The following is a 23,246-nucleotide window of genomic DNA, read 5'->3' as shown; positions in this document are numbered from 1 at the left end:
ACTGCCTAATGCACTTACTTCATTTTTTTAAACATTTTTGTTACATTAAATTAGGTGGATAATTGATTTTGTCATCGTTTAATAAAATTGCTAAGCAATGTCAATATCTCCTCTCAATGAAAGCAGGTTTAATATGTTTGTATTAATTCCACAAGTAGCTTTTATGTGCTATTAGCCAAGGATTGATTAGTAAGATACAAATCATAATCACTGAAGTCATTTGTTAGAGTCTTCAGAGCCAAAAGGAAATGCTTGTAAAGTGTTGCAAATGTTTCATTAGAACTGTATCAAGTTTAAGGTTGTATCATGTTTCAAAGATCATTTTTAAGTTATTTTAGTAGCACAAACATTGTACATTACCATATTTTAGAAAGCAATACAAGTTTTCACAACAAAGAATACCTGGTTTTCAAAGTTTGTTTTGACATTTTAGCCAATGACAAAGAAAGAGTTGCCATTGGTACCACACTCTACAGTTACAACCTTGAAGCAAACAGGGTGAAGTTCAAATAAACAAAGTGTATGTATTCATAATACGATTCAGCCTATATTGAATTAGATTCTGTTCTCTCTGTGTAAGTCAAAATAAAAGTTACCTCCTGGCTATTGCTCACAGCTTAGATGTTTTATTTTGCCTTGGAAAGTCAAAGATTCTGAGGTTAATCCTCTGCTGTAGCTATAAATATTGTAAGGAACCAAGCAAGATATTTTATTTGCTCATGTATTTGTCAAACCTAACCAGCTGATGGTGTTTCATCCAGCTCTCATGTCTGGGATTATCATGTGACGAAGGCTGTTGGTCAATAAATTAAAATAAACTCAGTCGCATGTACCTGGGGAATTCACATTTCAATCCCTCTCTCATCTTCTCAATTTCATTTAAATGGACCTCCTTGATCCACCTACAGCGATAAACATTGATCCGTCTTAATTCCGGCAAAGATTTCACCATAGTTTTAACATGATCTGGTCTTAATTCCCAAAACATGGATAGATAAATTTCCTGCAGTGTCTTTAGATTGCTTATGCTTGGTACTATTAATGTTTCCATATCTGCTTCAATCTCAGAAAACTGTAGATTTAAGATCTGAACATTCTCTAGTTGAGATACAAACGCTTTAAATCGTTGGTCACAAATAGCGTTGGAATGCAGACAAATATGTCTGGCATTCTTCAGTTGCTTTGATATCTTGGAGAGGCTTTCCAGGCTGAAAAAATAATGCATTAGTTTCAGGATCACAGTGTGAAGGTGCTCACTAGATAACAAAAAGTGGAGACCATGCAGTTCCTCAATAGCATCATTGGCAAAGACATCTTGACTGTCTTCAATTTCCAGATATTCCAGGTTTGGAAGGACCGGTTGAGAACATTTAACTCTAGCTGGAATGCTTTCAGTAACATGGTCATCTGTGTAAATTGTCAGTGACTTCAGTGAAGATGGCAGCAACTCAAAGTCAAGTAAACGTAGATCAATACTAGATATCCTCAGTCTCTCAAGATTTGAAAAAGATGGCCAAACTTTCTTGTTATAAAGAAAGTCACTCTGACTAGAAAACGTTTGAAGATCGAGGTCTATTAGACAGCTGCCGAGACCGCTTGCTATGAATGTCCGTACAGTTGTGAAGTCACTTTTTGTCTCTTGCAGTGCATAGTCTTTCCACAGTACTGCATCCTTGGCAATTCGATTCCAAGACCGGCAAGTCCTAACATGAAGAGGAAATACAAACTCTTAAAGAGGAACAAGGTAAATGTAGACTTCCCCAAATTTATGAAAAACATGAAGATGAGGGAAAAAAAGTTTTGATTCACACAAGACTTTACAGCAAGTTAGTAAAATACTTAATATATCTATGGCCATACTAGTAGATAGCACTTGACATACATATGGCCTATACCTGAATATTTCTTCATTCCACATTTGGAGGGTGGAGGGGTTATGGCTTGTAAGATTTAGGGTAATGTTTATTAATCATACAAAAAAACACCACTTAGGTTACCAGTATTGGTGGACAATACTCAGCAGCAATTGAAAGTTTCAGATTTACAAATATATGCTCGAACTTACCATACAGCATATTTGTTACTTGCTCGTTTATACAAATATGTTCACGATGCCATATAGAATTAATTAATATTCAGTTCATAATTAACTTTAAATGATTATGACAGGGTATATGGCCCCTCATCAGTGCATTTTCTTCATATCACACTGGTACTCAAAAATATAAATTCTTCATATATTGCAGCTGCAATAAAACAGAGAGTTAATATAGTACATTAATTAATAAAAATTGTAAATGCCAAACTCTTCCTTTAAATAATTTTTCAACATTGTGTTTTCAAATTTGTATTAATTTATTATCGTACATATTCTATCAAACAGATAATCACCTTGCGACAGAACATTTGTCAGTCACTTGTTCAAGCCTTGCAAAAATCAGCAAGAGCAAACATTCTGGTAAACTTTCTATCTTGACTTGTACCGAGCATTGGACACTTTGGTGAGTTTTTGGTCTCTTCTGCGGCACTTCATCATCTTCCCCAACTAAAAGATTGGTACTTTCTGACATGATTGGACTGGTAGGTAATACAACACTAATTGTGTTGCATATACTGAAGCATTTCAAATATATGTCCTTTGCGATGGCCTATTAAATAAATGCTGGAGGGAAAAAATATGTTACATGATATTCTCATCTGTTTACTTTGTTGTAATTCATTAAGTGCATTACTGAATTCAGGATTACTTGTATTAAGGTTAAGCAAATAAAAATTGACCAATCCACTGAACATCAATTGATTAATTAACTTGGAAGGCGCCTTCTGCTGAACATGCAACCAACCTTGAAAGTTGTCAGTAACAGTTAAAGGCATTGAAGACTGCAGACATCTGAAAAAGTTAACTTTCCATTGCTTGCAAGTGACGTTTTGTTCGTGTTGCTACAAAATGCAGACAGTACAGTAATGAAACGTGACACCTTGTTATCTTTAGCTGGACCTGAGAAGGCTGAGATGTCCATCGCTATGTACACTGTATGGTTTGCTACTGTATGTACACTGTGTTGTGGGTATTGACCGTAGCTGTATGTACTGACTGTACACTAGTGTCTTATAGTAATTACCAATGGTAGCAAGTTGTGTGTGTATTTTCTGGGATCGATGGTGGTGTCTTACACTTCTGTTACATCTCATTCGAAACTAGGTCAGATTACCGGCATTAGACGTTTCTTTTTACGCGAGTCTTCACACATATCCTTTTTAAAGTTTAAGCCTGGGCTATAAAAACAAGTTAAACAACTAGCCTAAGTATTATTATTCGATGATTGAATTAGTAACCTTATGAGCCTAGGCCTTGAACAGGATTCGATTTGGGTCAATTTTTAAAGGTTAATGAATGTCCATCAAGCGGAATATGGAACGCCAAAAGGATCACAGTGACATGTACCACTACTAATTTGACATGTACTACTACTAATTCGAAGTGTGCTACTACTAATTTGAAGTGTAATACATGTAAAATGTCGCGTACTACTACTAATTCGAAGTGTACTACATCTAAAATGTCGCGTACTACTACTAATTCGAAGTGTACTACATCTAAAATGTCGCGTACTACTACTAATTCGAAGTGTACTCACAAGCAGCAATTTCCCCGTCATTGAAATGTCAAGAATGCTTTTGATTCCCCAGCTGTGCCTAACTATATGCTATTTTCTATATTTGCCACAGACCTTCAAGGTATAAGATGTAAAATAGACATTTGAATCAACAGAGTATTGAAGAATGTTTTCTTCATCATTATTTTAATGCAGATGCGCAACTCGATGACATGGTATCGGAAAGATTGTGAATAGCGCCATCTCCCCAATTTAGTAGTAGTACGTGACTTTTTAGATGTAGTACACTTCGAATTAGTAGTAGTACGCGACATTTTAGATGTAGTACACTTCAAATTAGTATTATTACACTTCGAATTAGTAGTAGTATGCGACATTTTAGATGTAGTACACTTCGAATTAGTAGTAGTACGCGACATTTTACATGTATTACACTTCAAATTAGTAGTAGTACACTTCGAATTAGTAGTAGTACATGTCAAATTAGTAGTGGTACATGTCACTGTGGTCCTTTTGGCGTTCCATACGTACGTACGTGTGTACACTAGTCAGTCAGTCTATCCTGTAACTTTGTGAAAGGCCAGCAACGAAATTATGGCCAATCCTAAACATTCTTTGTCCAGAGTGGATTTAAGACCGGCTGCTGGTGCAGAACCAGCAGTTCCAGCATGGGCGAAAGATGACTATGTTTTAAGCAGATGGATTAAGGAGGAGAGGGCACGAAGGCGAAGATTTTTGGCTGATCAAGTTTTAGAGCACAGGGAACCAAGGATACACTATCGCCCACAGAATACCATAGGAGACAGGATTTTTGGCCCCATCAGAAATGCTTTCAAACCTCTCGATGTAGCCACTGTAAATGAAAATTTTGTTATTTACCTTCCTAACCCTCAGATAATTCCTCATGACGACTTAGAGTCCTGTAGATGTAGAATTAGCACCTACAACTGAACTGTAGCTTAGGCCTATGAAACATACTGTAGATAGCCTAAGCCTAGTACTATAGTGTAGATGTTTGACTCAAGCATGGTCAGGCCCAAGCTACTGTATGTGAGGTTTAGTCAGGTGCAAAGACTATTTTGGGGTACAAACTTCAGACAGGGGAAGGTGAGGCCTTTATGGTTAAATATGCTGAAAAAGTAAGTTTTAGAAACCAATCCAATATGCTCCAACCATGCAGGTATATTTTAGTTTGTTACACTTAATGTTACATCTTCTCCATAGTTTGTCAGTAGCAAAACAAATTCAGAGTTTATATAAAGATATTAATCCGGTGCTCAACTCAAGGTACTTTTAAGAAAAAGTCGCCCCAGGAAAAAACCTGGGCACTAAAACCAAACTACCAAACGACTGATCCGCTCACACTCCAGTCCCCTTGACTGTGTGATCATCGTTGGGTGTGTATCACCATTCCCCTCGAAAGGGAACAGATACCACACATGATCTTAGCCAAAAGGTACTTTTCTATGAACACTGTATGGACATTAATTCAGAAAATTACAAATGAATGGTATCTTTCTTTTCAACTTCTTGAACCAACTAAAAACAAATTGTAATTTTGAGATTTGTAGTGTTTGTATTGTGATTGTTCCAGTATATAGCATGGTGGGCTCATAATTGACGCACTTAAGGATTGGATTGACGATGTCGGTCAACATAAAATCAAAATCACTCAACTGCCTGCACTTTTCATATGTTTAGTCCCTCAGAAATGTAATGATATCAAAATATTTATTGTTCTGTGTCTATGCAACGTACAATTGAGAAGAATTTGACCACAAAATGTCTGCTGTGTCAAGTTCTTTCATTCCCCTAAATTGACACATGCGTCGATAAGCTAACTGTAGTGTATGCCTAAGTATACATCCATTGACTTTGGATGCTGTTTGCTATGCTCTGAACCTCTAAGCTTAGACAGGTCAGGTCCCATAGAGTTGTGTTATCATATTGAAGTAATTTTGGTTATTTTTAGGGAGTAAGATTTCCAAATGTCCAAAAAGTGTGTAAAACTAGGGGGAGGGTGTTAAAAGCTTAAAAAAATACCACAATTTGGTCAGCAAATAACTGAAATGGATTCAAACTCATGTAATATGTAATTCTGCTTGACTGCAAAAAGTTTAGGTGGCCTTCTGTATCGTTGCTAGTAATAATTGAAGGTGCGTCAATTACGGGGGTGCGTCAGTTATGAAGCCTTTACTATATATATGCTAAAAAGTGCATTGAATGCTTCTCTCTGCATGAAGATGAAAATATGTAAGAAAGTTATCAAATTTCCCTTTTTTCCTTTTTAGGGTGGAAGACTGTTTCGTGGATGGCTTCACACGAAGAAGTACCTGGTACTTTTAGTTATCCCAGCGTGGACAGCACACTACTTTGTGAAATACCATGTAGCAGTAAGGATTTATTCTCCTTCAACTACAGTTTTTTACTCTATATTGGTTAGCTGCCTATCAGCTATCCATGTTTTGTCTAAGACTTGAAAACTGCTCTCCTTGGATATTCAAAGATTCACTCTCATATTTCAACATGATCTATCTCACCATTTTAGAGTCATTGTTATTCAGTGTACGGTAGGTGGCCGAGAATTAAACCGAAAGAAGATCTCTGGACACAGACTTTGTACTTCAAAGCTTCACATATATATATATATTTTTTTGGGGGGGGGGGGGGTGACTTTCATAATGAATTTATCAGACTCCAAGACATTTATTAGACTCCAAGTTGTTTGCCAACGTGTAATGTTGCATCCAAGTTTTTATTGGGATTGCATTGTTCAAATTTGTTGGGATTATATTAAAATGAAATATAATATTATTCAGCATGTCATATTACTGTAGCATAAAATCTTAATTTGATGGAATTGTTTATGACTGCATGTTAAAAAGCAATGTCACAGAACACTGTGCATGAACTGTAAATAAATATGATCCTTAGTTTGTGTCTATTTTGAATATTTATACTCTTTCTCCTTTTACAGACTAAACCACACGGTATTGTGACAGAGAAGTCAGCTGTATTCCCGGTAAGTTCAGTTGAATGATAAATCACGTCAGATCGCTTATTGGTGTTCATTCTCTTTTTTAAGCATCAATTATGGGTACAGAAAATAAAATGTTGTCCCTAACAATCCTTTCAAACTCCTACTACTTTCGATTACACCTCAATTTTGCCGCTGACCCTAGCTAGCACTTGTGGTCACCACAGTGCATCACTAAAGTTGTTTGAACTTGTTGACCTACTCTCTATCAATCGGCATCCTTAAAGTTGCAGCTGGTTTGTAACTAATTTTAATCTTTCTAACCAAGCCATTTCAATATCTTATTCAGAATGAGACCCTCCATTCTTCCAGATCACAGTAGGCTGTCTGTCGTGCTAGATGTTCTTGTAAAGCTTTTCTTCTTGTTTTAATCGTCTTGCTGATCTATCTTCGAAATGTGATATATTTGGAATTTTAGCTGTTAATTGTATTGTTTTTTTAAATCTTTAAAAAACTCATCAAAATGCAACTTTTTAGGTGGCAATATTATTTTCCACTTTGAATAAGTGAGTTCATTATTATAAAGAGAGAGACAAACATTTTCAGCTGAATTGGTGATAACATCGTACATTCAGCTGTTCCCAGATGCATTTACAAAATATCACTAAAAAATTCAAATCTTTTACCTCACAAAATGCTATGAAAATGTGGTTTAGACTTAGCAATGCCTACAGTTTCCTGCACCTTTGCTAAGCAATCCCCACCAGCCAATAGAAAATCCCTAAAATTTATGATTTCATTTGTGCAATATTTGCCTATCATCATTTCTTAGTTGCAATTTTGTGGGACTAGACTAGAGTAACATATTCTGTCCAAAGTTTTCTGTCCAATATCTCATATTGTCTTTTTGTACTCCTTTTATATTCAGAGCATGAATGTAAAGATGTTCATACTGTACATATCCTATGACCTGTGTCAAAAGCAATTAGTACTACAATGGATGCCAAAATTAAGCAACTTCGTTTTCCTCAAAAAGTTCACCACGTAGTTGATGTTATGACTGCTTAAAGTTTTCAAATTCACTTTCTGGGAATTTCTGAGCCTCCAAATTAATTGTTGACAGTGAGGAGAGGTGTTAAATCAGATAATTAATTGGAAGCAAAACTAATGATGTTTGATCATGAGTGACCAGTATTCAACCTTCTGGCATATTTTTGAGCCAATACTGGTGGTTTTTTAATCAGATGTTTCAGGCTGTCATTTATTTTGCTATTTTATCTTAACAAAGATATAAGTTAATGAAACCATTATCTCAGTATTCTCTGTGTCAGCATTATTTGGTAATCTGTATACTAATAACATTAAAAGTACAAATCTGTACCAACTTTGGCATCTTTTTCGTATTTTAGGCCAAAACAGATCATGCAGGTCACCACCACTGATCTGTGGCGATCTTTGGATCTTCAAAGACCGTTAGATCAAGAGAACCAGGAGGAATAAATCACCAGCAGTGAGGGAGAGGTATAATGAGAGGCAGGATAAAGAATAGCATCTTCATCATCAGGATAGCAGGAAAGAAAAGAGAGAAGGAATCAACTCTCACAAAACATAATTTATAATAGTTGGCCGTCCAATATCCCATCTCAAGCTGTACTGGTTATTGAGAAATGATTGAAGTCACAATGCTGTTATATAAATAAGCTGAATATTCAACTTAAAGTCTTGTTTTGTACTAGACCCAGTTATACTTGCATGCTAAAACTAAATGTTATGACAGTTAGAAGTTAGAACTACTTAATTTGGAAGACGTAATCAGAATTCTGTTTGGCATAGCTTGACCAACATAGCTGAGCTTCCCTTCACTTCTGTTTAAAATCAATAGAATGGATTGGTTCCTTCAGTAGTTTTGAGTGCCAGAAATATGGAAATCAAAAGCATCAAGTGAAATAACTTTAATTCAGACCTGCTGTTAATATTTAATATCGTGTCATTACTTCATAATATGGGATTCCAAGAAGGTTGGAGTAAAACATCCTATGGGATCCTTTGTTCATCCTATGGGATCCTTTGTTCATCCTATGGGGTCCTTTGTTCATCCTATGGGGTCCTTTGTTCATCCTATGGGATCCTTTGTTCATCTTATGGGGTCCTTTGATCATCCTATGGGGTCCTTTGTGCATCTTATGGGGTCCTTTGTTTATCCTAGGGGGTCCTTTGTTCATCCTATGGGGTCTTTTGTTCATCATGCTTAGACTATGTGACTAGCATCTGTTTATACCTTGAACTCCTTGCTGGTGATTATTAATAAGAATTGCTTTGTCTACTTGACAATACCGTTTGCAAATTTTATTGCAATAAATATATTTGAGATAAATATTAACAGTTTAGTCTTTTGATTTATGACTGTATGGTGTTGATCTTAAGTTTTAGCTCACCGATGGTGTAATTTATTTTTCTAATCAGAGAAGGAGGCAGTTAAGTCCTTTGTATTATGATTGTGTGGTGTAACCTCACCGGTGATGGGGTTTGTCATTATTTCCAGTCAGAGGGGAAGTAAGTGAGGAGAAGTGATACCAAAGGTTTTCATTGGCTTATGCTAAGTTGGGGTTGGGGAGACTTGTACTATAAACATCCCATCCCAAGTAGATTAGTCCAGGCATGATCTACCCCTCCAACCTATGCACTTTGTACTTTAATTAATAGATGATCATTTTTCATCTCTCAAAGTAATCATGCACCAACAGAACCATCAGATGGTTATAGACTCAAGCTTTTACAGGCTTTCTGTTGTCTTCTCTTTTTCTTCCCTTTGATTTGGACGGGGAACGCTGGCCTTGGTGACTCACCAGGTCACCATTTTGAAGATTTCATATTTCGTGGTACATATATGGGTATCAGAGAATACATTATACTGTATCCTATATTTATCCTATTGACCAAGGGCTGTACCCCACCTTACCCTATCTCAACCGTGGTTCATGTATGGGTATCAGAGAATACATTATACTGTATCCTATATTTACCCTATTGACCAAGGGCTGTACCCCACCTTACCCTATCTCAACCGTGGTACATATATGGGTATCAGAGAATACGTTATACTGTATCCTATATTTACCCTATTGACCAAGGGCTGTACCCCACCTTACCCTATCTCAACCGTGGTACATATATGGGTATCAGAGAATACGTTATACTGTATCCTATATTTACCCTATTGACCAAGGGCTGTACCCCACCTTACCCTATCTCAACCGTGGTACATATATGGGTATAAGAGAATACGTTATACTGTATCCTATATTTACCCTATTGACCAAGGGTTGCACCCACCCCCCCCCCATCTCAACCGCGCTTAGTAGGAGGGGGATGAGGCGTGGTAAGGTTTAAAGTTGGATATCATAATGTAGTCACTAATCATTTTTAATATATCAAATCATTTTTAATATAGCAAGTCGTGATTCGGGTCACCCATTCCCTAATGTAGAACAATTAAGCTAGGTGTGTAACGTTTCTCCCAAAGGAAACTCGACCACACTTGCTTAAATTTAACTGATTCTTTACAATTTCCCTGTGATGGTGTCACGAACAGTTACCAATCGGTTGAGCAGGGCTTTCTTGGGATATCCTTGCCAGGCTTGAGGGAGATATCATATCAGGGGGTGGTGGTTACGGGGTACACCCCTCAGTCCGACAAGTTTTCAGTCCGACAAGTTTTCAGTCCGAAAATAAAATACACGTTTTCAGTCCGAAAATGAAATACACGTTTTCAGTCCGAAAATGAGATACACGTTTCAGTTGGAGAATGAAAGCATGCAGTTTTAATGCCATAATACCACCAATAAACGGTGACAGCCGGAACTGATAGTAAAGAAATTGATTGAATCTTTCGTATCATGTCTCACATCACCGGCCTCAACAAAGACTTGGGACCCCTTAACAACTATCAGTTACAAACATATGTAATCCGTTCTTTGCTCCTTAATACGCTTCCTGTATAGTCATGGTTTATTTGGTTCTAATTCCATCAATGCAATTTACACTTACCTAGCGTCATACTTTCATTGTGTTACATTTTGTACTTTTCATTCGACTGCCAAGTATTGCTGACGAAGGTCTCAATATATTTTCTAAAACTTTACTCCTTATTTATACTCCTTATTTATATATATATATATATATATATATATATATATATATATATATATATATATATATATATATATATATATATATATATATATATATATATATATATATATATATATATATACATATACATATATATATATATATATATATATATATATATATATGTATATGTATGTATATATCTATATATATATATATATATATATATATATATACATATACATATATATATATATATATATATATATATATATATATATATATATATATGTATATGTATGTATATATCTATATATATATATATATATATTTTGTGCAATTTTTGCAATTTAATAAAACAACATTCAAATACTTGAATATGTAGTACAAAATGCACAGAAGGTCCACTTTGTTGGGGCAGTTTTAGGTGATTTTGTGGTTTTCCCCTTCATACCAAAGTTAAGTGTACCACTGCCCTTGGAAGTCACCCCCCCCCATCCATAAACTGAACCTTCAGACTCACACATAGACTCGTAGACCTGACGTCAAACTAGGTAAATTGTTATTTTTACAATTGGACACATTCTACTAGGAGCAGGGATACTAGGAGCAGGGATATTATTATTATTATTATTATTATACGGTGGAGGGTAGGGCGTGAACGTTTGAAAATGTGATCATAAAGACCTCTAAATGCAATGATTATAAAGCAAACATTTAACTGATGTAATTTTGGACACTCCCTCACCCCTTCTCGGCCTCGTGCACCCCCTCACCCCTTCTCCCCTCTTACACCTCTCACCCATTCTCACCCTCTTATATCCCCCTCGAACTCGATAATCTTGTTCATATACGATACTTTTCTTCTACATCTTCAGGTGCGTATCCAGGGGGGGGGCGTTGGGGGCGCGCGCCCCCCGGGTAAGGAAAAGAGGAGAGAAAAAAAAAGAGAAGAAAAAAGGGAAAAGGAGGGGAAAAAAGAAAAGGAGGAGAGGAAGGAAGGGAAAAGAAAAAGAAAAAAGAGAGAAAAGGAGAAAAGGAGGGAGTAGAAGATAGCCAAGACCTCGGGGAGAGAAAGATCCCTATTATATACACAGGGTAGCCAGTGACAGATCAAGGATTACGGAGGGGGTGTTCGCCTCACCCTAACCCTTACCCCGACAACTCCATTTTTGACGTTTCCGTTTTTCCTCTCTCACTAATGTACTTGAACTCGACCGAGTCGTCGGGGAACATAACGCATTTCGGGAAGGGGGCGACCGCCCCCCCCCCGAGCAAAGTTTCTTTATGACATCGCTAGTAATTTCAAAATAGACAATGCTTAGATGCAACTTACAAGGCCTGGGAAGTGTCATTTCCAGCGATCTGGGAGGCATTTTCGGCCAACATTTTTCTTGTACGCTTCGCGCCAACTCATAGTTTGCCTACAGGCTTCGCCCTCCCTTGGCAATTACTCGCTACACGCCTGTTCGAATTTGTAAAGCAAAGAGCAGATATAACATCATATCAATGAGCATTGAAATGCATGTTCCACGATGAACAGCCTCAAAAACTGTCAATGTATGTAGTCAAAGGCGTAGGAGCCAGATTGGATTTGGGGGCTGTAATGACTTGCCCGAAAAAAAGCCAAAATTTTTCGCGCAAGAAGCGCGCATTCAACATGTCGATGCCAATATCATATAGGCAAGATCGCTCATTACATTGTATGGCATCGTGTACCGCACGGTCCGTGAAAGTTTCACAGTATACCGCCGGATGCTAATGTAAACAACCAAATGTCTTATGTAGTGGAGAAAAAACATACAGATCCATTTATGTCAAAACTCTCTTTTACAGTAGTAATGTCGGCCAAGCTTACAACTTTATTTCAATTACCAAGGAGATCATTTTAAGCTATTCATTGCTATTTATTTTTCTTTCAGTAGGTGCCCGAAAAAAATGGGAAAACAATTGGGGGGGGCTGCAGCCCCCGCCTCCTACGGGACCTACGCCTATGAGTGAAGTGTTCGGTTTCGATATACCTGATATCGGAAATATCTCCTATTTTTCTGTTCCTTCAACCAAGTTTTGTAAAAGCCATTATAAGAGGTTGCAATATTTCTACACCAATAAATTAACTGTGTCGGAATTTAAGAAAATTTCCTCACCAACATTCTTCATCATACTTTCCTCTACTCGTTCAATTTTGACCTGTCTGTTAGGGGTTCAAGGAGGTTTTTCTATATTGGTTGTCTATAGATTGAATTTTCTGCAACATTATGGGTATGTTTTCAAGTGATTTTATTCACGAGAAAAGTGAATTTTCAAATTCTCAACAAGTAATGGGCTTAAAACCTTGAAAAGTGGGGCTTTCGGATATTGTGGGCCGTGACGTAGAATAACCTACAAAAGCAATGATCCATAGGACATGCAATCAGGTCGAACATGATGTGTGACTGGTGACAATCTTCAAAAAGGTTATGGATGGAAAAAACTTTTGGGAAATACTTGGTTCTCAGGCAAAAGTGTACATCTGGTTGCTCATTTTCAAGCCCGAGAAGTGCCATTTCCGGTGATCTGGGGGGTATCAAAACCAGAAATTTTCTTGTACGCTCCGCGCCAACCGATGGTGGCGCTCCGCTTAGATAGTAATTCGCGCCCCCCGGGTTAGAAAATCCTGGATACGCGCCTGATCTTCTACAATACGTATAAGCAATAATACAACCGTCATCTTGTATGCAATTCAGAAAAGGCTATAAGAAAGCCCTGTCGTTAAACACTGGCAAGCAATAATTGATTCATTTATTAACGTAACGTTAAGTTTTACTTGACAAGACTCTTCGACCGAGGAGCCGAGGATTATGGTTCATTTCGTCTTATATGTTTACAAGAGGAACAATTAAAAATCAGTAATCGCACAAAATGAACTTAACTCGGGCTATGATTTTTTTATGAGGTAGTAATAATCTTGAAGCGAGCGACTTTTTTTTTTTTTAATAATGTAGAATTTTGAAGCCGTGGTTGCTTCTATCAAGATTGATAATTTGTACACAATGATCAGTTTAAAGAAACACATGACGATAAGAAGCCCTTTGTTGTTCCTTTTAATTGTCTTTTATGGTGTTTAGAGATAATCGGTTTCAAACTCATGTGTGCGGCCTTTGTACTCTCAGTAAGATGTATCTATTGAGACAGAAATGTTCATATATATTGGCCATTCAAGTGATTCAACAGGCAATATATAAACTCAACATAATACGGTATAAACGGGGAGGTTTTCTGCTGTCTCTTTAGATTATTACAATTTTTTTATTATTATTATTATCACCACAAGCATTGTAAATATACTTTGATGTAAATACATCTATTCTTAGAATTTTCTTATAAAGTTTCCATATTGATATTTTTTATCGTCATATGGCTTTATCACTGCTTAGCATATATGCCTATTATTAATAAAAATGAGCAAGGTTCAGTATGGCCTATATACGGTATACAAAGCAAATTTTGAAGGAAAATGTAGAGAGATCTTTTAGAAACAAATCATCTTTTTTGATGATTAATTTTGAAAGTGCCTAAATGGTTTGTATCATATGACTAATTATTTCAGTTTTGAATATAATATTCCCGCATAGACGTGTGTATTCCAGAAAGAAAAAGAAAGAAGTAGGTATTAAAATATTATTAAAAGTTATCGCGTCCTCATACACTTGTAGCGAACATAATTTATTATGCGCAAATAAAGATTTATTTTCAATATTGTATCCCGTCACTGAACATTTATGTTAATTATATCGTTTTCAATGTTACCTACATAAAAAGAACAGCGAATCAAATTTTATGAGATGCAGGTAAACATTTACAGATTTACAGATATAAATCGAACGTAACGTATACATGCGCATGTAGGGAATGGTTACCCCCGCCCCCTCCCCCTCCGTGTTTTCCTGGTGACGTCATTTGTGTTTTATAAGCACACGTTATCTCTAGGTGGAAGTCCCAATGCGGCTTCCACCATATTTCAATGTTTTCCAACCAAATAACATACTTTGGACACATCCACCAATCACAGCTAAAAATACAAATAATACATAAATGGTAAATTCGTACCAATTTAGATTAAAATTCCAATTTAACGACAAAGTTAGAATTTGGATAGGTCCCCATGTAAATGCATACACCATCACCACCAGAACAGTAACTTTTAACAATTGTCTATTCTGGGCGATTACTCGCTGGTTTCCTTTCACGCTACCGCCCTCTTTCGCTGTTAAGACTTGATTAAAGCGTCCACGGCGAAATATGAGGATGATCTTCGTGTAACAGTGGGACACCCAGAGTAGAGGCAGTAGAAACTCGAGGCTGAACTTGAATATCCCGATCACATGACGGTAACCAGGTTGGTGTCTATGTTGACTTAGGAGTAGGCCCAGCTCGAAAGGAATATGAATAATCACCGCAACTAAATGGCACAAAACGATGAAGAAGAAGAAAATATTGATGAAAGTCACACATATAGTGGGAATGCAGACCCTATCTTCTCAGCCTATATTTTTTTTCATCCACGGACGTCTAGAGATAACGAAAAAATGTTCACGGAAAATGTTCATGTTCCAGATGTATTGGGTATTACCTGTAACACATCACAGTTAAGAGTTGAGGTAACAACAAATTTGATATCTAGTTGCCACTGGTGGCACTTTTAGACGGAGTCGTTCGGGTTTATAACCACCCCCAGTGGACCCGTTTGCCCTGACGGAACCCCCCCCCCCTCACCCCCAAAAACTTCAAGGGTCCGTCATGGTATACCTTAGGTTGCGAAACATCCATGGATAGGCGGGTTTTTTAACCACGTTTATGCTTATTGGGTATACTTAATTTATTGGCAATGAATCATAAACCATTTTAATTAACACCGATGGTCTTAAAACTGCAATGTTAGCGAAGAGAGTAAGAGATATTAGGGGTAACCCGAGTCAGACACGGTTACCCGGAAGTCTGGGATGCATCACGTAAGCAAACAGTCATTTACATTGACTCCAACAACCCCATATTAATCAAATAGTGAAACTAAGAATGAACCAAAACCCCATGTGGGCTTATATCGATCAAATCCCTGGTTTAGATTAAATAAAGACTAAACTTGCAGAGGGCAGTAAAAGAGAATAGACTTAAACCATTGTCTGACAGAAATATATAGGAATGCTTAGCTTTGAAATGTATAGGCAAGTTATTCCATGACACAAAGAAGAGCGCATTTCTTCTGAACTGAACAACTCATTGGGAGAATAATGACTATGTACAGTACGGTATGCAATGGTGAGAACATTATGCAAATAAGATGCAAATAAGCTCACATGCGTACAGAGGCGAATATATACTGAATGACTCGTGCTCCTGCGAGCTGGGTAAGGACATAATGTGCCTCATAGACCGCTCTCTTTGTAGGATGAATAAGCTTGTCTAGACTATCTTATTCAAGTACCAGACTTTTTGGAGATTTTGGGACATTCACTCGTCTTGTGCGTTCCTTAAAAATGTCTGAGAACAATTTGGAGAGTAAATACCTCCAGGAAAGTAATTTTTGAAAACGTCTAGCAATAATAGCGTTCTATAATTTGGGACCTATACTGACTACCTTTAACTACCTGAATAGACCGATAAAATCTTACTACAATAAAACACTATCCTTTGTTACATGTCATGTTATCCATTTCTTAATATGAAAGCTATAACACAAAATGATTGGATTGTCCATGTTCGTGTAATACACTCCATGTGTGATATTACTATGTGATTATTGGGCAGTATACAATTTTACAATTGAAAAGGGTAATTTCCGGTAAGTTTATATCCCTACAAATATACTGATTATGTCAGACGGATTATATATCATTTTATGTGTATCATTGAAGCCCGTATAGTTATTGGTATTTGCTATCGGATTTGTTTTAGTATGATATTGTGTGCCGTGGATTAAGGGAGTATTAATTCGTACGTTAGTTGTGCCTAACTTTTATTTATAGAGGCCTTTAACTGTTTTATAGATGCCAGTATTTTATTTATGGTCATGTTATTATACGGAGCTCAGGGCTCGCGATAATGAAGCTATTAATAAGAACAGTGTATGGCTTTACTCAACTGGTGAACCAATACTAGCTACACATCACTGGAATGACTCGGAGAATATCGACTTCAGATTTGAGAGTTATAATTCTATACGGTTGAAGGGATGTCGGTATTTGAGACCAAAAATAGACACATTTAATGGCAAGTCGGTATTATGTAATGTTGTCGACTATCACTTGACGAGCTTATTTGTTTGTTTCACGGCGTCATTGGCTCGAACCGGGGAGTTGTTGAACAGGGAAAAGTTATTCTGTGGATATAGGGTATAAGGAAGGGACGAGGAGGGGAGCAACGAGATATGATGAGAGTAACATTACTGTATTTGAAATGCGGGAGGGGTGTATATATTGGGGAGATAGGGGTGGGTGGGGTGAGGCGCAGAGTAGGCGTCCAACTGATCATGATGTACTGGTTCTTCCTCGCCTTCGATATAAGAAGGCATATACTATTTTTCTTTTCACAGAGAACATATTATGTTACAGCGGGATAATTAGATATCACAAGTATATACAACAGTCTTATTAACATGCATTCCATTATATACTACGCATAATAGTATTGTGTATCCCTGATGCAAACCGTAGTAGGCCTACTCTAAGAAACGATATATCCATACACTAAGCTATATTAGCCATCCGTGTTTAATTCATTTAAATCTCTGATCAGTTCTTCAAGGATCAATGAACCATCAATAACATATTACTTGAGTGTGTTAGCAGAATAAATTACTGCTCTATGATATATTCCCTGCCTATCACTATAACATACAAGTGTGTGTGTGTAAACTCTGGCTATAGCTATTATCACCTCAATTAAAATAACACTAGAAATTTCGTAATGTTTAAATCCCTTCCAAGGCCATGCAGGAAATTGGTTTTTATTTTTTCAGCTTTTGGGTTAGTTGATATCGTTGTTTTGTATATTCATGATTAAACGGTCAAATGAAACAAATAAAAAATTGCTATCTGAGAATAACCTGAGAGATGATTTCTCTCAACTTAAATATGGTAGGTTCTATTCAGTGTGATGTGACGTCAGCCGTGGTATAGGGAAATATATTGAGAATACATACATACAAAGCAGAATGTTCATGCGTGGACTATGTCGGTATGTTTAATGGCTTGTAATATCACAATGCCTGGCAAATCAAATGTTGCGCAATTCTTGTCATTATATCTGATTCAGTTAGCAGATATATATATAATCTGGGAATGTTATAAGCTTGGTATTACAAAGCTTAACTTTAAAGTGGACCGATTTAGGAACAGACCTGCGTCAAATAACGGCATTTATATTTATCTTATTTTTTGACAGAAAATGGAGGGACAGTTGTTATATTTGCATCTTCTCCTGTCGGACCCACGGCCGATTAGGATTGGAAACATGTGAAGCATTTAAAAACCTGTGATTTGACACTGTCCGGGCTCCCTCTTAGGTATATTTATGCTCTTAATAAATATATATTACCAATAAAACAGATCAGACAATAAGTCCAAGTTTTCTTTTGAGTCCATTCGATCTTGGATTTGAGAGGATGAGCAACCATTCGGTATCTGGAGTAGGACATGACCATTAGAATAAACCCAGTGAACTGGATGCTAGTCTGTACGAGAAAGAAATAAAGATTAATACTATACCTGCATTAGAATAAAATAAACATTAGAATAAACATTAGAATAAACCCAGTGACCTGGATGCTAGTCTGTACGAGAAATAAATAAAGATTAATACTATACCTACATCAGAATAAAATAAACATTAGAATAAACATTAGAATAAACATTAGAATAAACCCAGTGAACCGGATGCTAGTCTGTACGAGAAAGAAATAAAGATTAATACTATACCTGCATCAGAATAAAATAAACATTAGAATAAACATTAGAATAAACCTTGTGACCTGGATGCTAGTCTGTACGAGAAAGAAATAAAGATTAATACTACCTGCATCAGAATAAAATAAACATTAGAATAAACATTAGAATAAACCCAGTGAACTGGATGCTAGTCTGTACGAGAAAGAAATAAAGATTAATACTACCTGCATCAGAATAAAATAAACATTATAATAAACATTAGAATAAACCCAGTGAACTGGATGCTAGTCTGTACGAGAAAGAAATAAAGATTAATACTATACCTACATCAGAATAAAATAAACATTATAATAAACATTAGAATAAACCCAGTGACCTGGATGCTAGTCTGTACGAGAAAGAAATAAAGATTAATACTATACCTGCATCAGAATAAAATAAACATTATAATAAACATTAGAATAAACCCAGTGAACTGGATGCTAGTCTGTACGAGAAAGAAATAAAGATTAATACTATACCTGCATCAGAATAAAATAAACATTATAATAAACATTAGAATAAACCCAGTGACCGGATGCTAGTCTGTACGAGAAATAAATAAAGATTAATACTAGTCTACCTGCATCAAAATAAAATGAGAACAATTGTACAACCTGCATCAGAAAAAATAAAAACGATTATACAACCTGCATCAGAATAAAATAAAAGATTAATGCTGCCTGTATATGTATAAATAGAAGATTAATGCAGCCTGGATTAGTATTAATAACAGATAAATGTAGCCTATATTAGTATAAATAAAATATTAATTTAGCCTGCATAAAATGAAATAAGCATGGGAGTGAATAAAATCTAAATATTTATATACATATACCGTATAATAGATTCAATCCGGGAGTTTAAAACAGGTACAATAATATTTAAAAAAACGTTTACAACCACAGGTAAACAATTAATAACACTTAACCAGGACTATGTCCGGATTACTTTGCATATAAGAATCGGGTAGAAGGTTTGTGAAGCTGATTATCTGTGCATATTGTTATATCAAATGATCTGAACGATTATATGTTGGGAAAACGGAATCCAATTAACACCAGAACGTTTTCAATTAAAATATAACTGTAACTCACTGATTTAAACTGTTGCTTTTGCTTTTGCTTTTAGCAAATGGGGATACTAGCTCAGTTTCGCGTCCATCTCTACCCCCCTTACCTTCCCCTCCCCTCTCCCTCCCCTCACTTAAACCTCTCTTAAACTCTTGGTCAAGGTTTGTAATGTTTCAATGATAATGAGGACAGGCTCAAAATATTGGTCTTAGAATCAGCAATCTTTCTCTACCTCGTTTGTCTTCATTATAAACCAGACGTTGTGTGTATCTCTGTCTGTCTGGACGTCTGCGTGTATGTGTGCGTGTGTGCTTTCACCCTCAATTGTCTCTAACACAGTGATCTGTTTAATATGTGTCTAATGTGTATTTATATTTAGTGTTCGTTAAACCTGTTTTGTGAAGGAGACACTAACCATCTATATTGATCTATGTGATGTAGAGATAAGATAAAGGTCACAAACCACTTCCTCGATCGAATAAAAGAAGAATCTTACTCCACTTGGGAGATGCAATGGATTTAATGTTCATTACACAAATGAAGCCCGAGGACTTGATCAAGTCTAAATATGACACCATGCATAGGTCACGTGTGGTTCACTTCTTTTAAGTTTGCCTTTATTTATTACAATGTTTATTTCTGTAATCGTAGGATTACGGCGGCCCTGAAATTCGACCAAAGATTTTGAAATATTCGGCAGCCTCGGGTAAAAAAAAATGAAATTCAATTTAAAACTTAATAAAAGAATTGCGAAGGTTTTAATACACTGTCGCTTGCCCGAATTTTCTTCGATTCTTGCCCGAAATCGTTCCCGATTCTTGCCGAAATCGCGAGATAAAAAAAACGTTGTCAGCTTTTTTGTATTCCAGTATTTAAGGGTGCGCCACGGGTACCAGCCAGGGGGCGCCATGCCACAGCCCCCACCCACACCACACCCCAAAAATATGAGAACATATGATCAGTTAAAATTTTACCAAAGATAGCACTATTTTGCATCTATGCCACCTTACATAAACACAAATTGTATCAAAGGCTAGGGGTGTCCCTTAGACCCCCAGAACGGTATCCCCTGCACGGGGTGACAAACTATTCTACGTACGCCACTGCTTACAAATTACAATTTCAATAAAATTATACTCTCCACCGGCATCGTATATGTTTCATGCGGCTCGTGTAGTAAGTTTCATTCCCTCCCTCCCCGGCCCTCCAAATTGGGACGGTCCCGTACGCACATTTCTGTAAAAGAGATGGGTTTTGCAAATGTTCAAATCTAAAAATATTGAACCTGTTAATGTGACCGATCATGATGGCATTCGACATTAGTGTTAACACTCGAAGTTGAAAATCTGAACGGAAACAAAATGAGAAAGTATAAGGTTTCATATTCTATAGTGGCACAACGTTATGCCAACAAGGATATCTCCCGTATGGAACAAGACTTAACGTAACTGATACGGGGAGGGGTGGCCGGAGGGGGCGGGTTGGGGGGTGGGGTGGGAGTTGTTCTTCACAAAGATTTATATCAGATAAGTTAAAGATGATGATTTAGTTAGTGTTGCCTTTAATATATCTTACCTCGTAGGTTAAGTCCAGAAAAAGCCAAGGAACGGATTTAGAATAGTTCGTTTCGTCTAAGAGAAAATCAATGTTATAGACGACGAGACAAAACTGAAACATTAAATTAGCGATTGACAAGTTTGCAGAAAACACGTTAGTTACAGATGGAAATGTTCTCCGTTTAAAAAGCTTGTAAAGTATGAGCACGTTGATGATACTTGCGGTCAAAATTGCAAGCATACCTAATGTAATAACTGCATATATGGTCACCGCAGAAGCATGCCATTGATTGAGAAATTCTTCATATTCCGAGAAGAAACTGTCACTGCTGATGCTATCTTCACCCCAGAAAATTGTAGGATACCTTCCATCTGCTAAAGAGATATTGTCTTCGACAAACCAATGACTTGTAGATGTTTGGTTTGATATATTAATCCCGGTCATTTTTGTTACAAATTGGTTATAACGTTTGTTATGACTGAATTTACAGTCTATAATGAAAAACGAACATATATAAAGAAGTTCAAAACTGGCTGTTTCTCAAGAACATGGCGACCAAATCGTGTGCGTATTTAACTATATGTACCGGTATACAGTGAAAACGTCTCGGTAATTGCAAGTCGACGGCTGTTTCCACATTCAACGCGTTTTGAAGGACACTGCACAATTTAATTTCACTCACTTCTCTTTCCGTATTTAAAATAATGTTATGCTTGAATTAGCAATGCCCGATTAAAACTTTCATAAATTTATGCCTCCCGGGGAGGTTCTTATAAGGTTCTCAGTGAAACGCACATTTGTAATATATTTATGATCAGGTGAAATTAAACAAGAATCAATTCTTATATGTTATGGGACGCCATAAGTAAATAATATGTATGTGTCGTCTTATTGCGATCAAAGCACCGAGTCATGAGTCTGCGCAATACCGGTTATCAGGTAAGGTCGATCTAACTAACAACGTATGTATTATGTGTAAAAGTAAGTTGGCCTAACGTTTCGATCCTAGCAGGATCTTCTTCAAAGGCTAAACGTATGTATTAAGCAGACAATATCATTAGAAACATTAATTCTAAAAAAAGGCCAAGGATTTTATAGAAAGAACAACAGAACTTAAAGTAGCGTTTGTAATTGATAAATCAGATTAGAAAGCTCACCGAATCATGAGCGTCCGCATGAATTGGGTATAGTGGAGGGGGACAGCTTGAATTGCTACACTGGGGAAATAAAAGTTTTAAAATAGAAATAAAAAAAAACGGTGCTATCTTGTTAAAAATAGGATTAACCTGTGAAGTTTTGAAGGTTAACTCATGTTAACCGCGTAATTCTTTTTCTTCCGTGCAAGCCGCTTAACCGGTTAATTCCGGTTAATTTCGTTTCCTTCCACACCCCTTCTTCACCATCTCCAGACGTCTTTACACCGACTATTACCCATAATAAGATTTAACCCTAGATTTAACCTATCATAATGAGCCAGTGGTTTTATTTCGATTCGATTCTCAACATTTCGTTGCTTAGATTTAACATTTTCCATATAAGTATATGATTCGTCACATACAAAAAGCAAAGTAGTAATTGCTTTTGACAAAATAAAAGAATATTCGGAAATTTCCTTCCTTACTTTTCCTTCATTAAAGTTAACCATATAGTACAGTGAATTGAATTACATTGTTGCGAGACGTCTGTACTGCAAACCTATCAAATTCAGATTGGGAAAGTTAATTAAATCGAATTTGAAACCCACCTTTTGAGACTTTGTTTGTTTGTTTATATATGTTGGTTACAAGTATAAGGTAATGAGGGTTATAAATTCATTTTTAACTCGGATAAGACAAAAAACAAAGATGATGATAGGTGTCCCTAAAATCCCTCCTCTTAGTCATAACTGATACTGCAATAACACAGTAGACTATCTAGCTGTCAATTG

At 36.5% G+C, this 23,246-nt stretch overlaps 3 protein-coding genes across 3 annotated transcripts; 1 reads left to right on the top strand and 2 right to left on the bottom strand.

The window, feature by feature from the left end:
* Positions 1 to 227: 227 nt before the first annotated feature.
* On the bottom strand, positions 228 to 2,662 carry LOC139956446 (uncharacterized). The gene is made up of 2 exons (XM_071955202.1): positions 2,392 to 2,662; positions 228 to 1,703 (listed from the first exon to the last, which is right to left on the bottom strand). Exons 1-2 carry the CDS (start codon positions 2,568 to 2,570, stop codon positions 809 to 811), a joined length of 1,074 nt encoding a protein of 357 aa, XP_071811303.1. The 5' UTR covers positions 2,571 to 2,662; the 3' UTR covers positions 228 to 808.
* A 1,485-nt stretch (positions 2,663 to 4,147) lies between these two features.
* On the top strand, positions 4,148 to 8,974 carry LOC139956514 (NADH dehydrogenase [ubiquinone] 1 beta subcomplex subunit 6-like). Its single transcript, XM_071955208.1, has 4 exons — positions 4,148 to 4,472; positions 5,909 to 6,010; positions 6,595 to 6,639; positions 8,004 to 8,974. The coding sequence occupies exons 1-4, from the start codon at positions 4,212 to 4,214 to the stop codon at positions 8,034 to 8,036; spliced, it is 441 nt and encodes a 146-aa protein (XP_071811309.1). The 5' UTR covers positions 4,148 to 4,211; the 3' UTR covers positions 8,037 to 8,974.
* Positions 8,975 to 11,601: 2,627 nt separating this feature from the next.
* On the bottom strand, positions 11,602 to 22,172 carry LOC139956372 (pyroglutamylated RF-amide peptide receptor-like). Its single transcript, XM_071955196.1, has 3 exons — positions 21,338 to 22,172; positions 18,301 to 18,436; positions 11,602 to 15,166 (listed from the first exon to the last, which is right to left on the bottom strand). The coding sequence occupies exons 1-3, from the start codon at positions 21,761 to 21,763 to the stop codon at positions 14,691 to 14,693; spliced, it is 1,038 nt and encodes a 345-aa protein (XP_071811297.1). The 5' UTR covers positions 21,764 to 22,172; the 3' UTR covers positions 11,602 to 14,690.
* Between the last annotated feature and the right edge of the window lie 1,074 nt (positions 22,173 to 23,246).

This window comes from Apostichopus japonicus, chromosome 2 (assembly GCF_037975245.1).
Source record: "Apostichopus japonicus isolate 1M-3 chromosome 2, ASM3797524v1, whole genome shotgun sequence".
NCBI classification, from domain to species: domain Eukaryota; kingdom Metazoa; phylum Echinodermata; class Holothuroidea; order Aspidochirotida; family Stichopodidae; genus Apostichopus; species Apostichopus japonicus.
This window is presented reverse-complemented; position numbering and strand designations above follow the sequence as displayed.